The sequence below is a fragment of the Ursus americanus genome, chromosome 9 (assembly GCF_024610735.1).
Source record: "Ursus americanus isolate L20-20 chromosome 9, mUrsAme1.1.p, whole genome shotgun sequence".
Classification (NCBI taxonomy): domain Eukaryota; kingdom Metazoa; phylum Chordata; class Mammalia; order Carnivora; family Ursidae; genus Ursus; species Ursus americanus.
The window spans coordinates 72,792,014-72,809,371 of NC_142135.1; the positions used below are offsets into that span (position 1 = coordinate 72,792,014).

The 17,358-nt window shown below is 38.8% G+C and overlaps 1 protein-coding gene across 1 annotated transcript in view; it reads right to left on the minus strand.

Moving 5' to 3' along the window:
- RP1 (RP1 axonemal microtubule associated) overlaps positions 1–17,358 on the minus strand; it is a 296,245-nt gene that overhangs the window by 11,728 nt on the left and 267,159 nt on the right. Inside the window, exons 27-28 of the mRNA XM_087864419.1 lie at positions 8,001–8,155; positions 2,547–2,625 (exon numbers count right to left, since the gene is read on the minus strand). Of these exons, the coding sequence (XP_087720545.1) occupies positions 2,547–2,625; positions 8,001–8,155 (234 nt within the window). The remainder of the gene's footprint in view (positions 1–2,546; positions 2,626–8,000; positions 8,156–17,358) is intronic.

Consider the following 17,358-nt stretch of genomic DNA (forward strand, 5'->3'; position numbering starts at 1 on the left):
TATTTTTAAAGCATATTTCTGATAACTCAATACCTACTGGATCAGAATCTCTGGGGTGGAACCACGAGTCTATTTTGTTTAAGACAGATATTTCATTCCTGAATACTCTGAGTTTTACAATCTTTGCTAAAAAGGTAGGGCTTTCCTGAAGCTTTCTATATTATTCTGTTTGAGGGTAAATATCTACAGATACAACTGAATTCAAGTTAAAAGAATCATGTGGTAAGTAGATTCTCTGTTTTCAAATGAGAAAGGAAAAAAAGCCTTGAGGATTTAGCTGAAGTCTTTCCCATACCCACACAGGTTTTGTTCTTCAATGTTTCACTGGAAAAAAAAATTGATATTTAGAAGTTTGTTGCATCCTCGGCCCAAAGCATTTTCTATGTGAGTCATTTAGCTCCTTCAACATATTTAAAATCACAATGTTTCTTTCCTTTTTCCTTCTGTCATTTTTATTCTTTGTATCAACCAGCCTTGGTAATGACATAGCAGACTTCACGTGCGTGGCTTGCCTCTTCATAGAATTCCCTGACTCTGCTTCCTTTCACCAGAAACGGTCCCCTGTGATTGCTGTGCTCTGACTCGTTTCTATAGTCCCTTGACATTGGCCCTTTCAGTATTCGGGGCTTCCTTCGCTCATCTCCAAGAGGAGTCTCAAAATAATTTTCTGAAACGACAGCCTGATGAAGCCAGGAATTTCTGCTAACTGCTCTGTTCTGATCCATGTCCCAGTCTCCAGTCTCGACTCTTGTTGGCTGCTCTGCAAATCCCCGCACTGTTTGCAGCAGAGACTTGGCATAAAGTCAGGACGATGCCAGTTTCCATCCATCATGAAAATAATGCAAAAGTCATACCCCTCTGCAGTGACACCACGTAGAGAAGGCAGCATACTGTGTCTTTCCATTCAATTTCTTTTTTCTGTCTTTTTCTAGTAATTTCCCCTCTATGAGTCTCAACTCATTTTACCACGTGTCCATTCTTTCCACACACTGCTACCTTCCCTTTTCTTCCTCCTTTCTCTTTGGTTCACATCCAGAATAAACATGCTTCTCTCTTGCAAAGGCTATTTTAAGCTCTCCTAAATCCTTTTCAAGGATTTTACTCAAAATTGTTTCACTGATTTAAATCCTTTCATTCAATAAATGGTCATTAATTAAACTTCCATACTACTAAGCACTATACTAGGAAAGAGAGTCAAGATTAATAAAATATAATACCAGACTTCAAAAGCTCAAAATCAAGCAAAAGATTAAAAAAGGAGTATAGAAATAAATGTAATAAATGGTTTCGGTACGATGATATAAGTTGTGATGTGTAGCTGCATTGTTGCATTAAAGAATACAGGTTCTAGAGACAAACACATAAGTTTGAAATGAATGGCTCTACAGGAGGGAGTGAAGAAGGTATTAATGAAGTAGAATTGACAGGGCTTGGTTAATAGATGTGGAAGGGCAGAAGGCAGGGAGGAAAAGGAGGAATCAAAAATGATTCTCAAGTTGCTGGTTTGCTGAAGAGTGCGCGGTGGGGGACCCAGGAGAAACACATCTGCAGGAAACATGAGAGATGCAATCTTGAACACTGTCTAGTAGGTCTGGAAATTTTGTGTGCAGGCACACACACACACAATAAAGTTTTTGTCTTCTTGGGAAATTTCCTTCACAGTAACATGGCAGTGAGCTTTTTAAGTCAAATAATAAACCTAACGTGACAAAATTTCATCTAACTATATAGTTTCTTAAAAGAAAATTATTTTCAGTGGCTCAGTCAGTTAAGCGTCCGACTCTTAATTTCAGCTCAGGTAATGATCTCAGGGTCTTGAGATAGAGCCCCCATTGGGCTCTGCATTCAGTGGGGAGTCTGCTTGAGATTCTCTCTCTCCCTCTGCCCCTCCTCCTGCTGACTCTTTTTTTTCACTTTTATTTTATTTTTATAATTTTTATTTTGTTATATTAGTCACCATATAGCACATCCCCAGTTTTTGATGCAATGTTCCATGATTCATTATTTGCATATAAAACCCAGTGCACCATGCAATATGTGCCCTCCTTAATACCCATCACTGGCCTATCCCAATCCCCCACCCCCCTCCCCTCTGAAGCCCTCAGTTTGTTTCCCAGAGTCCACAGTCTTTTTTTTTTTTTTTTTATCAGAGTCCACAGTCTTTCATGGTTCATTCCCCCTTCTGTTTACCCCCCCTTCATTCTTCCCTTCCTTCTCCTACCGATCTTCCTATTTCTTATGTTCCATAAATGAGTGAAACCATATGATAACTGTCTTTCTCTGCTTGACTTATTTCATTTAGCATAATCTCCTCCAGTCCCGTCCATGTTGCTGCAAATGTTGTGTAATCGTTCTTTCTGATGGCTGAGTAATATTCCATTGTATATAAATAAACAAATAAATAAAATCTTAAAAAAAAGAAAACTATTTCCTCATCTCAACTTTACATGACCTATATATTTATTTTTTTCTTTCACCTGCCTTTTTTGCTGCTCTTAATAAATTTTCAAAACAGATTTTTTTTTTACCAAAAAAGCACATCTTACCTGGACCTGTCCCATCATGACTAATCATAACTTTCTTCAGTTTTCCCAGAGACACTGCCTCAATGGAAAAAATATCAACCTGTGTGATAACAAAATAAAACCAAATGACCATTAGGACATTTCCTTTCTCTAGGAAAAAAATAGCATTATTAGTACTATATCAGTTCAGCATTATATTGCTATTTTTTGCTATGTTATAATTATTACTATACTATAAAAATTTTCCACTTACTATTTTATATGCAGTCCTACACTATGCCTTGTGAGACAAATACAAGCAAGTAACATAATTTTTTCCTTCTTTAATACAGTCTAAATAAATCTGAAAAAGATTTTCAAAATGTAATCATAACATTTAAGTCTACCATTAGTAGTGATAATAATAGTTGATATTGCCCTCAATATACACAAACACTTCTAAGTGTTTTTCATATATTTAATCCTCAGAACAACCCATGAAGTAAGTACTACTCATTGTCTTATTTTACAGTTGAAGAGATGGAGACATACAGAGTTCAGTTACTCACCCAAGGTCAACGTCTAATGAAGGACCAAGCCAGGACTCAGTCCCCAGCAGTCTGCCTCCAGAATGTACGCTCTCCACCATTGGTGTCTGCCTCTCAGTAGCTTTCATTTCTAAATCAACTATGCATTGCAATAGCTATATGTGCATGCATATACAAATGAAGTTTTAAAATAAACTATTAACTAGATATGTAGTCTACAAATTAAAATATACAACACACTGTATACACACATCCATGCAAATGATACAACATTAAGAGCACCCCAAGACCCCTCTATGGCCCATCACAGTCATAATCGCCCCCAGTGGTAAGCACTATCCTGACTTTTAATTAACTTTGCCAGGTCTAGGACCATAAACAGAATCATACAGCATGTTCTTTCTGCCTGGCTTATCCTACTCAACCTTTGTGGAATATACCCATGTTGCTTTGCTTAACAATGTTTTGTTCATTTTCATTACTGAATATTATTTCACATTATTTATCCATTCTACTACTTATGAACAACAATTTTTCTGGATTTGGGGTATTACAAATAACACTGCTCAGAACATTCTTGACATGCCTTTTTGTGTGTATTTGTGTACATTTCTGATGGGGAACTACTGGGTTATAGAGCATTAGTAGATAGTCTACTTTTCCAAAATGCTTATACCACTGCACACTGTGTGTGCTCAGTGTGTGAGAGGTCAAGGTGCTCCACAGCTACTCAGTACTTGGTATTGTCATTCTTTTCAAGTTTATGCCATCCGATTATGCACAGTGACCCTTGATTATGGTTTTCATAGTATTTTCCTGATTACTAACAAAGTTGGGTACACTTTTCATGTTTATTGGCTATCTGGATCTCCTCTTTTTAGAAAGGACATATTCAAGTGTCATGCCGTGTTTTAAATTGGGTTATCTGTTTTCTTGTTGATCTGTTGGTGTTCTGTATGTAGTTTGGAAACAAGTCCTTTGCCAGGATATATTTTACAACATCTTCTCCCACTTTGTGATTTGCCTTTTTTTACTCTCTTCATGGTACCTTAAGGAAGAGAAGTCTTAATTAAAACGGTGTAAATTTATCTTTTTTCCTTTATGTTTAGTGGTTTCTTTGTTTTGCTCACAATGCTGCTATAGCCAAAAGTGGAAGCTATCCAATTGCATTCATACAAATGAATGGATGGACAAAACCTTGTCTATACACATAATGGAATATTATTCACCCTTTAAAAAAAGGAAATTCTGACATATGTTACAACACAGATGAACCTTGAAGACATTGTGCTGAGTTAAATAAGTCAGTCTTGAAAAGACAAATGCCCTTTGATTCCATTTAGAAGAGTTTCATAAATGAGTCAAAGTCACAGAGACAGAAAGCAGAATGGTGGTTGCCAGGGGCTGGGTTGGGGAATAGAGAGGAGAATGGGATTTATTGTTTAATGGGTATAGTTTCAGTTCTGCAAGATGAAAAGTTCTGGAGCTGGATGCTGGCGATAGTCGCACAACAATGCAAATGAATGTGCTCAATGCCATTGAACTGTACACTTAAAAATTGTTAAAGTGGTAACATTCATAATATGTGTATTTTACCACCATTAAAAGTGTTTTTTTTAAATCCTAACCTACCCCCAAGATCACGAAGGTTTTTCTCTTATAGTCTCTTCTAAATACGTGATTGTTTTACCTTTCGCATTTTAGACCTAAATTTGTACGAAATTGATTTTGGGGTTTAGTGCTCATAATTTCTTGGATATCATAATTGATAACCAATTTGCTGCCTTTCTCTGCTGCTGCACATCAAGACACGTGGAACTTTTTCTGGCTCTATTCTGTTTCTTTGTTCTGTCTGTCTTGCCTTGTACCAATGAGTGCTGTCTTAATTACTTTAACTTTACAATAGATCTCAATATCTGGTAGTATGAGTCCTCCAGCTTTGTTTTTCTCTTAATAATCTTCCCGATTATTTTGGGTGTATTTGACTTGTTGCCCTTCCACATAAATTTTAGAATTAGATTGCCAATTTCCATGAAAAAAATGTATGGGATTTTGATTGCGATTGCATCGAAACTGCAGTTTAGGAGAAAAGTGAGCACTTTATAGTATTGAATCTTCCAATCCAGGAACATAGTGTATCTCTACTAATTTATGACTTTTTTAAAAAAAATTTCCCAATAATATTTTGTCATTTTCTGTGTAGAGGTCTTGCCTTGGCTGTCTGGGTGCCTGCTGCGCATTGGGGCTGCGGATGGAGGGAGCCTCGGGGCAGGGCTGCGAGTGAATAGCCCCAGGACTGTGCTCCTTCCTCCTTGACTGCTTTAGCTACCACTGACTGTCCTTGGTGCCCAATCTGTCAGCGGAGGTCCTGGAAGTCCTTTCTGTCAACCGAGGTGACCTTTAGAATGCATACTTACCTTGGCTCCTCCTCTTTCTTTCCTCTACATTCATGCCTTCATGAGGCTTCGAAGGATAACCTCCACCCCTCCCCATTAACCACCCCTAAGACCTGTCCCAGGCTCTGCTTTGGGAGAACTCACATGAAGGTCCTACTTTGTTTGCAAGTGGAAGTTTGTTCAGGCCTCTCTTTACTGCTGGCTCCAGATTGAACCCCAGCTCTCTGAGACCTTCTAAATCTTTGCACCGCATCTGGGGCTCTCCATGGCCACCCTGATTGGCTTCTTGCTTTTAAGCTTCTGCTTACAAATGATAGAAAGTGATACTGAATACCAGCTTCTCCTCCACACTTCCTTTCTCTCCCGGATTTTGGACCCTCACACCCTAACTGCATTGGCAGCCATCCAATGCCTTTAAAACCAATTTTATTTTATTTTAATTTTTCTTTGGTCTCTCATAATTCATTTTATTTTTTAATGAAATTTATTTTATTTTATTTTATTTTTTATAATAATTTTGATTATGTTATGTTAGTCACCATACAGTATATCCTTAGTTTCTGATGTAATGTTCCATTATTCATTATTTGCACATAACTCCCAGTGCGTGATGCAATATGTGCCCATCTTAATACCCATCACCGACCTATCCCAGTCCCCCAACCCCTGCCCCTCTGAAGCCCTCAGTTTGTTTCCCAGAGTCCATAGTCTCTCTTGGTTCATTCCCCCTTCTGTTTACCCCGCTTCATTCTTCCCTTCCTTCTCCTACTGATCTTCCTGCTATTTCTTATGTTGAGTATATGAGTGAAGCCATATGATAACTGTCTTTCTCTGCTTGACTTATTTCACTTAGCATAATCTCCTCCAGTCCTGTCCATGTTGCTGCAAATGTTGTGTAATCGTTCTTTCTGATGGCTGAGTAATATTCCATTGTATATATGGACCACATCTTCGTAATCCAGTCATCCGTTGAAGGGCATCTCTGCTCTTTCCACAATTTAGCTATTGTGGACAATGCTGCTATGAACATTGGGGTGTATATGGCCCTTCTCTTCTCTACGTCTGTATCTTTGGGGTAAATACCCGGTAGTGCAATTGCTGGATCATAGGGTAGCTCAATTTTTAACTTTTTGAGGGACCTCCACACTGATTTCCAAAGTGGCTGTACCAACTTGCATTCCCACCAATAGTGTAAGAGGGATCCCTTTTCTCCACATCCTCTCCAACATTTGTTGTTTCCTGCCTTGTCAATTTTTGCCGTTCTAACTGGCGTAAGGTGGTATCTCAATGTGGTTTTGATTTGAATTTCCTTGATGGCTAATGATTTTGAACATTTTTTCATGTGTCTGTTAGCCATTTGTATGTCTCCATTGGAAAAGTGTCTGTTCATATCTTCTGCCCATTTTTTGATTTGTTTATTTGTTTCTCGTGTATTGAGTTTGAGAAGTTCTTTGTAGAACTTGGATACCAGTCTTTTATATGTAGTGTCATTTGCAAATATCTTCTCCCATTCCGTGGGCTGCCTCTTAGTTTTTTTGACTGTTTCCTTGGCTGTGCTTTTTATCTTGATGAAGTCCCACAAATTAATTTTTTCTTGTGTTTCTTTTGCCTTTGGAGATGTGTCATGAAAAAAGTTGCTGTGGCCGATGTCAAAGAGGTTGCTGCCTATGTTCTCCTCTAGGATTTTGATGGATTCCTTTCTCACATCAAGGTCTTTCATCCATTTGGAGTTTATCTTTGCGTATGATGTGAGAGAGTGGCCAAGTTTCATTCTTTTGTATGTGGCTGTCCAATTTCCCCAGCACCATTTATTGAAGAGACTGTCTTTTTTCCACTGGATGTTTTTTCCTGTTTTGTCAAAGATTAGTTGCCCAAAGAGCCGACGGTCTATTTCTGGGTTCTCTATTCTGTTCCATTGGTCTATATGTCTGTTTTTGTGCCAGTACCATGCTTTCTTTGTGATCACATCTTTGTAGTATAGCTTGAAATCAGGCAACGTGATGCCCTCAGCTTTGTTTTTCCTTTTCAACAACTCCTTGGCGATTCGGGGCCTTTTCTGATTCCACACAAATTTAAGGGCTATTTGTTCCAGTTCTTTGAAAAATGTCATTGGTATTTTGATCGGGATGGCATTGAAAGTGTATATTGCTCTGGGTAGCATGGACATTTTAACTATGTTTATTCTTCCGATCCATGAGTTTAAAACCAATATTGAAAGGTATTTATCAAATGTTTCTAGCTGTCAGCAAGATAGTTACTTTGTTACGAGCCAGAGTGCCCTAGCTGGAGGTATAATCTCGGTTGTTTTGTTTCTGGCTTTTGTTTGTTTTTAATCGCAGAAAAAAAGTGGAAGTTACTTATGGTTGTGCTGTTCCTGGTTAAGCCTACCTCCACTCAGCCCCGGACAATACGACGCGCACCCAGAAGTGCCCACACCTCCCCGTACTTCCTAATTGGTATCAAATGAGCAGATCTGAAATTTTCTGTCTTTTTAGTTTAAAAAAAATAGAGAAAGGATGGTAGGTAGGAATTGATAAATATCTTTCTATTACCTGTCCACGCCGAAACTTGACTTTGTTATTTTGGGATTGATGAAGCCTTCGGTTCCCTGAATCTCCTCTGATGCCAATGAGGTTGATAAGCACGTTAGACTCTGTCTCTGCACCTGGCTTCCTGCCCGTGTACGTGTAGATCTCATAAATGACCACTGAAATGTCAGAAATCCGATATTATCTTTCTCATTTTTATTTTCTCTCTGAATGTATTAGATACCCAGAAAAACAATCAGAATGTTGCCTAATCTAGCTAACATGAGTTTCTCCATGGTGGTTGGTCCCAGCTCTTTTCCTAATGCAGACCCCATTCAAACAGACTCTCGGCTATCCCATGTTTACCTCATTCATAAGACTCAACTATTCCCCAAACTACAATTTCAAAATAATTATTGTTAGCAATTATGCACTTTCATTAACCACTATACTTTCATAGTTATTATGAAAAGTTGTATTTAAAAAAAACCTCTCCTCTCTCTTCATTAGATGAAAGTGGCAACTTTCCCCCCAAAGTTTGGCTGTTCTAATCGCAGCTGGTCATTCATGCTGCTACTTCTCAGAGATCACTACGCCAATAATGGGGATTTTTAATAGCATTCTTGAGAGAGGAGAAAAATACAAAGATCTTAGAGAGATACAAATTTAAGTTTTTTAAAAAGAGACCAGGGAGGTACCAGCAAATTATAATCCACCATATCTGACCTTAGAATTAAGGCAATTTTTGAGACACTGGTCAAAGTCACTAATTAGAAATGAGATTGCTCTTGCTGGTACAACTAATATGAATAATATCTTGGACACAATGAGTACTTTTTATTCCAAGTCCTAGAATGCTTTTTAACTCATTCTCTGTGCAATTGAACAGTTGCATTTATAGAAATTCACATTAACATTTTCCCAAGAACTCAGACATGAAAATCCAACAACTAAGAAAACAAGGTAAGTGAGAAACATTGCCTGTTTCCATCGTGCCTGACCTTTAAAAAGACAAATGTGGTATACTGGGAAATGGTGTAAGCAGAGAAAATAAATCAGTCTCTTTGAGCAGTCTTACATATTCTAAAATACCCCAGAGTGAAACCCAGCTGAGCTTAAGCAGAAAATTAGAACACTTCTCATGAATTTAGGACAACCAAAGAAATCTTTTAAACTTCCTATAAAGAAGATCTGGTCTTACAACATGGGTAATTGCCTGAACTGAATTAAGCCAAAACTTATGTTAGAATTCTTCATGAAAACAAGTATGTGGACAAGCATGATTGGAGGTGTCAATAGTGAAGACTTGCTTCTGTTTACTGAGAATTTTTTCGTTGTTTCAGAGGAAGAGTGAACTTGTTTACAACTTTAAAAACAAATGAAGACATTTAAAATATTAAAACACATCTAAAGTAAATATATTAATTCTTAAAGGTCTAAAAAAGGACATATCAAAAATTATTTAGGACAGAGATCATATACTTAGGGCATAAAGAACAACACTCCGTGCTCCCTCAGTCACTGTACACAATGTACAACCAATGTACCCATTGTCCCATGATCAAATCATGCACCTTGCCTGCTACCTACACACAACTTAAATATTTCTCTACATTGTATTCCCAGAAGCTGTTATAAATTAAGTTTAGTGCACAAGCACCAAAAAAAAAAAAAAAGAATCGCTTGCCATCTAAAATTCAAGGAGAATTAAATGTACCGTGTATTTAGAACAAAGTGGGTATCATAGTTGAGCACTAAATTTTATTCTCAAACCACATCAAAAAATTACATAGTTTGAATTAGAAATTGAAAGAATACATATAATCCCACCCAGAGAAACAGACATTTGGCTGAAATCTTTAACATTGACTCAACTTCAATTGTACAGTATTACATAATTCACTAAGAATTTGCTATAGTTCTTCAACAAAAGCATGTAGGCTTTTTTAATGCTAAATTCATAACAACAGATTCTAAGTCCAAACTTTTTCATGATCCTTAAGGCAATACAAAATTCTTCCTTTAATATAAAGGGAGACTTTAAAGAATGCCTAGTTAACATGTTGTATAGATGCACCTTAAAATATTATGTGTTTTAAACAAGTCTTGGCAAGTGAAGATCTCAGAATTCTTTGTTCAGTCTCTCTCCTTGGGCATGAAAGTCAGGTCTCGATGTTGTTGATTCAAAGGCAGAGCATATGTTCTAGCTAAATGACCTGCATTGTTGTAAAAATGTAGAAGGCTAACAAATTATCTCTAAGAGAGGGACCCCCCACACACAGGGAGGTGAAATCCTGAGGGAGGGCAACAGAAAGTAAAAAATGTGAGTTAGAAGAAAATTTATATTTACCTCAAATACTTGAAAAATTCAAGGCTGGGTTTCTAGACATGGGTGTTATACAGAATGGAAGAGATCATTTTACTCGAACATATTCAAAGACAAGTATTACTAATCAATCATTCTGGCCACAAATAAGTATTCTTAGAGCACCAGATTTTAAGTAGTTACTAATATACATCTCTCACCATGAATTAGCTAAAAGTATTGAAAGAGTTAACTTGTTGCTTTAGGTTATCCATAAATATTAGACATTTTGTCCCCAATTTTTTAATGTTCTTTTTACCATAGTTGATGCTAAATTTTTCTTTTGGACAATTAGGAGCCTCAGCTGCCGTGAGCCTTACTCACGCTGACGAAGTCTGCCATAAGCACCCAATAATAACATTGCTTGTCTGCCTGTTTGCCACAACTGTCATCCAATTCAGTTCATAGCCAAACTATATATTTTCACCATTGGGGGGAAGGGCATTTATTTCACCTGTGTTCTCAATGTCATCACCTTCAACTCTCTCATCCTTATATTTACCGATTCTTATAGTCATTTCAAAACTTTTCCCATCTTTCAAGGAATGCGTAGCACACATATCGCTATCAAAGCTCAGCATTCTTTGGGCCGACAAACTTGTAGCCTACATAATAAGATTTAACATCACCTCACGAGTGACACAAAAATCTCTCAAATTTTCACCTGCAGGTTGTTTTTTTTGTCCCCTCAGACATCATCTTAGGCCAGAATCTGTGCCAAGCATTTGTTAATGATGATTTATCAGCATCAACTCCAAGCATTAACATCTCCATAAATAGTATCCTTAAGATTTCCGTTCAAGAAATCTTGGATTTTTTAGTCTCTGCTTACTACAGCAAGTATAGAGTTAAAAATATATATATATATATTTGTCCTTCATAGGGATATATATATATCCCTATATATATATCGATATATATATATATATATATATATCGATATATATATATAATTTCTTAGCCACAAAAATATATTAAATATATTAAAAATGTCACATGGCCTGGGGGGGTGAAAAAAATTCCTCAAATGTGATTTTTCACTGGAAGTTTAGGAGAGGGAAAATAAAGCCATGGTAGGACCTGTGTTTCCTTTGGCAGAAGAGGGAGGAGGTGATACCTAAAGAGGAAATAGAATGAGATGCCTCAGAGATAGCCACACCGAGGGTCCTCTTCACAGTTGAAGGTGACATCCAGGAACTGAGGGTGACATGGAGTAGGGATGGGAGAAAATGAGAATTCTGAATAGACCAATTTTTGACCAAAAGAAACTAAGCTTTATATTGGAAGTGACTGAGCTTATTTTGAGTTACAATGATTAAGATTTCCATCATCCATGGAAATAGGGGCTTGGATTATTTTTACATCAGGTTTGTAGAGATATTATTTACATGTGGCAAAATTCACTCTTTTAAGTTATACAATGTGATGAATTTTGGGAAATGTTTACAAGTCCTGTAACTACCACCACCATCAAGATAGAGAATATTTCTATCACCCCAAAAAGTTTCTTTACAAAGGGTGTGATTTTAATCAGCTATGGAGCATGAAAAAAGTTATATTTTTGTACCCCTCAAAGTTGTGATTGTGAAGATTCAAATCCATGACATGATGATAAAAACAATGCAGAAGGAGTAACCTGGAGGATATCCAGAAAAATTGTCTCAAACCTATACCTGCCTGATTTTTGAATGAACATGTAAAGGAATTGAATCCAATTCACTGTTTACAAAATATATTTAGTACAGTCCTGTAATTTTAATCTGAATTCCATTCAAAGGATCACCCCTTAATATTTTATCATGCCAAGAAGTTTTTCTTTCCCTTGGTAGCCCATTTCTTGATTACCCAAGGTACCATATAATCAAAGTGTATGGTGATGAGGCAGCCTTTTCACAAAGCTGCTGAAATGGAATGTTTTAAATATTTAGGCACCAGAAGTTTATTTACAGGGGCACCTGGGTGGCTCAGTCAATTAAGCATCTGCCTTCGGCTCAGGTCATGATCCCAGGGTCCTGAGATCGAGCCCTACATCAGGCTCTCTGCTCATGAGGAGCCTACTTCTCCCTCTCCCTCTGCCTGCTGCTCCCCCTGCTTGTGCTCCCTCTCTCTCTGCCAAGTAAATAAATAAAATCTTAAAAAAAAAAGAAGTTTCTTTGCAGAACTAAATGGAGTCCATAGGGTCATGGGGGGCCAGTGTATTGTTCAGGAAGAAAGGACCACCACTAACCAACTGAACTGAAGAAGTACTGATGAATGACCAAATAAAGTCATCCCCAGAAGTAAATACAGGAAGAAGCAGGCTGCTGCCTTTTCCCACAGTCTGCCATTCATTAGTATTAGAATGTCATAATAAAATAGTTGAACGAGGACATTTTCCTCCTACATTAAAACAGCTACTGCCAGAGAAATCGCCTAAAGGGAAGCAATCTTTTCAATTTAGGATGATTTTGAATAAATCATGAAAGAATATTGGGTGATTCTGCTATGAAAGTCACCTGAGATCATCAATGCTCTATCAAGCAGTTGGCTGCATTCACAGATTTGTCTGTGGTCCAAACCATGTCTGCCCTTGCACCGAACATAACCCCCCAGGAGTGCACGTACCTGTGTACTGGGCATCTTCATCTCCCCTCCTAAACCTCATGGGCTGTGAGTGCAGGGCTCACATTTTGTTCAGTTTTGAACCCCCACCTCCCAGTACATGTAAATGTTTACTGAACAGTACTGAATAAATGAATGCTTATTAATCCACCCTTCTATCAAAAAGTGCTGTGTACTGATCTCTGCTGATTATCCCCCAAACCGCTCAAGTATGAATCATCTAGAATGTGCCATGGCTGCTCTGCACCCAGAACTGTGCTTTAAACCAAGGCTACATTCCCAGGCCCTTTTGCTCCCAACTTTGCTCTCATTCCCCAGTTTCTTTCAGGGTCCACTTGTTTCTGGCCCTTTGGCTTTGTCTCCTTGATCTGTGATCTTGGTGTGTAGGAGTGAGTGGACGGGAGACTTTGGCCTCCCAGACTCTCACCCTGGAGGGTCTGAGGAGTACCAGCAGTCCCAGGAAGTGACTGCAGAAAGAAAAGGGGGCAGGGAACTGGCTTTGTCAAGCCCTCCCTCCCAGACTCGTGCTAGAAGCTCCTCCTAAGTGAGCTCATTTGAAATGTTGCCTCAACTCCCTTGTGTGGTATGGCCCAGTGATGTTATTCTCTTTTGATCCAAACCATCCAGGAGTTCTCAATATGCTGCCAAAAAAATTCCCCATCTATCAAATAAATAATAGAGTCATACAAAAATATTATTCTTCCAGCTGTATCCCCAAAGTTGCCTACTTCCATTGTTTCATTGGGTGGTGAAATTTTGGGACTTACCCTAGAGAGACATGCTTCTGTGCAAATATGTGTAGATGGACATACACACACACACACACACACACACACACACGCACACACACACGCTCCATGTCTTGAGTTGAGCATAAATACAAGACTACTTCAGTGAAACTCACGGGACCTTAAATCTTAAGTAGGGTCCTTACTGGAAGACTGTACACCCCAGCCCTTCTAAATACATAGTTCTCCAATTTAGAGACAGTGGCATCAAATGGTCTCTGGAGCAGCTGGTCTCCCAAATCTCTCCAACTAGCCCATGGCCCTGGGGCCATGATCTCTCAGTGCCCTTTTCTCCATCCTGGGAGACAAACTCTCAAAACATCTCAGGTCTATCAACTTGGATTTTATAAACAAATAATCATGGAGTCTAAGGAAAAAAGTTTAGAAGGCCATGAACCTCGCATTTGTGCCCCCATCTCTGTCAAAGTGCACACAGTATTTTTAGGGAATGTAAGTTGCATGTGTGTGTGTGTTTCTGAAGAATTTCCTAATCAGAAAAACGAAATGTAATTATCTACATTTGGGGGAACTTCCTGGTGCCATGTTGTTAGTCATCATGCTCAAATGTTCCTAGGTAGTGCTGAATGACTTTGCCCTGCCAGGGCCTTCTGCATTCCTCCCCATGCGAGGCAGCTCCTACCTGCACAAGGCACCTGTGGTGCTGGTGAGCACGGAGGGCTGCCTGTACCACCTCAGGGAGGAGGAGCATTGGCTCTGGCACCTGTAGAGTTCTCCAGGCAGCACAGCTGAACTTCCCCAAGACAAACCCCTTGGCTGAAGCTTTAATTTGATTTAATTAATGGACCGTTTAGTGCTTTCTCTCAGGTCATCAAGAATTAAGCTTTCTCAGCACTCATCGTGGTGTGCTCATGTTGATACAAACTGCCCAGAGAAATCTGATCTCAGAAACAGATGGCAAATGAGATTCCATGTTAAACACGTGCAGACACTTCAGTCTGCACTGAAGGTTTGTGGCCCGAGACCACTGTACATTGGCGGTTTAGGACTGAATCTTCATGTGCCCCTTGTTTGAAAATATTTATCTTATTGCTGAAAAAGAAATACCTCTGAGCTGTAGAGAGAAGTGCCAGGGTGGGAAGGGAGTAGAATTTCTTCGTGTTTTATCGAGGGTCTCCAGGAAGGCCTCACTGAGAAGGTCCCTGGGACCAGAAACCTGACTGAAGGTGAAGGAGTTGGCCATGCAGAGGCCTGGGGGAGGCACAGGCCCACCGACAGAATATAGGGCTGAAGGGACAGCTTGCCTGGCCCCATCAAGGAACACTGACAATGGAGTCTGGGTGAGCAGGCTTTGTCGGAATAATAATAACTTTGGCTTTTAGTATGTTGGGAAACCTTGGAGGGTCATAAGCAAAGGAGTGACATATCTGATCGATATTTTAAGAAGGTCATTCTGGCTGTGGGGTTGAGAGTAATAGCCTGTCCTAATCCCAAATTGTTCTTTGTGTTTGCCATCCCATCATGATACCAGCTAAATGGTATGAAGGAAGCAGGAGGGAAAGACAAGTTGAAGGGAGAAAACAAAGAAATTAATTTAGTGTGAATTGAGTTCCTCTTCTGTGACAAATACCATATTCATACTCTCCTGATGAAAACCCAATGGGTGACCCCATTTCTACTTTCCCTTGGAATGGTCGCAATTGATGCTCATTGTTCTCATGCACTAACAGAGCCTTTTTTCTCTCTCAGAAATGTCCTGGTTTGAATGATGAATTATATGGCAATCACTCTAATCATAGGTATTATATGTTCCATTTCACAGACAGACTGACTGAGACCGAGAAAACTTGTGTAACTTGCCCCAGTTCACAAAGCCTGTGATTGAGGCCAAGGTTTGGAAGTCAGGCTCTGCTTCTCTAAATGTCAGATGTCTCACCAATGAAAGTGTCTCTGTCTCTAGAGCCCACATTTTCCCTTAGAGCATGGGTATTGTGGTAAAGGCTAAAGCATTACAGAAAGTTGGCTTGTTTTTTCAAACTTAGCTCAGCCATCCAAAACTTGCTGTAGGTTATCCGCAAGTGCTCAGAAAGACACTTATTTTCTCACTAATTAAAATCTGATAAATACAAATATTTTAAAGCAGTTGCATTTCTATTATGATGGTACTTTCTTACATTCCCTGAGAGTTATTTCTTGTTTGGAAGTGAACCATGCTTCCTCAGGCTTACCAAACCCTAGTATCAAACATTTCTTCGGCCACAGTTGTGGCCCCAAACCTCTCCTCCCATTATCATGGGTCTCCCCTGAAGAAAGCCTGGAGCTAGAACCTGTGAAGAGGCCACTGTTAGCTGAGTAGGCATTCTTATCAGTCCTGGGCATGCCTAGCAGGCCATTAACTAAAGATCGTTAAGGACAATCAAGCAATGATGATCAGCTCCTCTTGGTGCCTCTTCCCACAAACATGGCAGATGGTGAGCAAATTGGAGGAAGGTGTGGAAACCATGCATGTGAACAGGCTCAGTTTGGCAGTGCTGCTCTCCAAGAGAAGATTGTTCTGATCCCGCTAGCAATCCAGCTCAGCCCTCAAAGAGTGACGATTTATAGACTAATAGTCTAAAAAAAAAAAAAAAAACTTTTCTTTTGAAAACATTCCAGTAATCTTTTGAAAAGAAGAGCCAAAGTCACAAAATTAATTGGCTCAGAGTGTAAGTGCCAACTGCAAGGAAAAGCACTCTTTTTGTGCTACTAAATTAAAAAAATATATAACCCTCAAGTGTCCCTAGGACTCTATCCAGCCTGACAAACCTAAGTATTAATAGCTTCATTTTAAAAAGAAGTTCCTCTACAATCATTCTTTGTGCTCTTCCCTGGGCCAGCTTCAGAATATTTTGACAGATGAACAGACAATCCCAAAATATTGAAGGTCAACCCCTTCTCAGTCCTCCTTTCAAACCCAAACCAGAGAAGCATCAATTCAGTGGTTTGATTCTGCTGTGGCTTTCCTTGATGTCACAAGAATAGTAAATGAACCTCTTGGCACCAAGAATGACTTTCCAAAAGCAATACTCAGCATGCCTGGACTGCTTCTTGCTCACCAGTAGGTTTTGATCCCTAGTTAAATCTGAGCATTGAGGTGTCATTGTCTTCTTGTTTTCTTATTTAATTGATTTTCCCCTAAATGAGCGAATAATCAAACTGAGAAAGGGGTAGCTAGATGGATTTGTCAGAACTGGAAAAAAATGACTAGATCAGATTAACTCTAGGAATCATGTATTACATTATATTATTTTGGAGGAGAAAATGTTGTAGAAATGGCTCATGCGCTTCAGCGAAGAAATTAGCCCTTTAAACGGGAAATGCTAATGGATAAAGTTTCATTAGCTAGTTTGGGAAAAGGATGAACAGAATGATGCAGGGGAGACATGCTGAGTCTTTATTGCTGCTCAAGTTAAATGAACCCAAAATCAATAGTTCATTTAAAGCACAATGGAGTTTCTTTTGTATCTTGGATTTTTTTAAAAAACCCATACAATTGCTTTCCACTTTTTTTTTTACATGTAACAAACTGTGCAAATGTCAAAGAGGAAGCAATTGGAAGAAATGCAAAATAATTGTCAAATAGAGTTTAAATAAAGTTCGTTTTTTTAAATGCAGCTTTTTATTTTTTTAA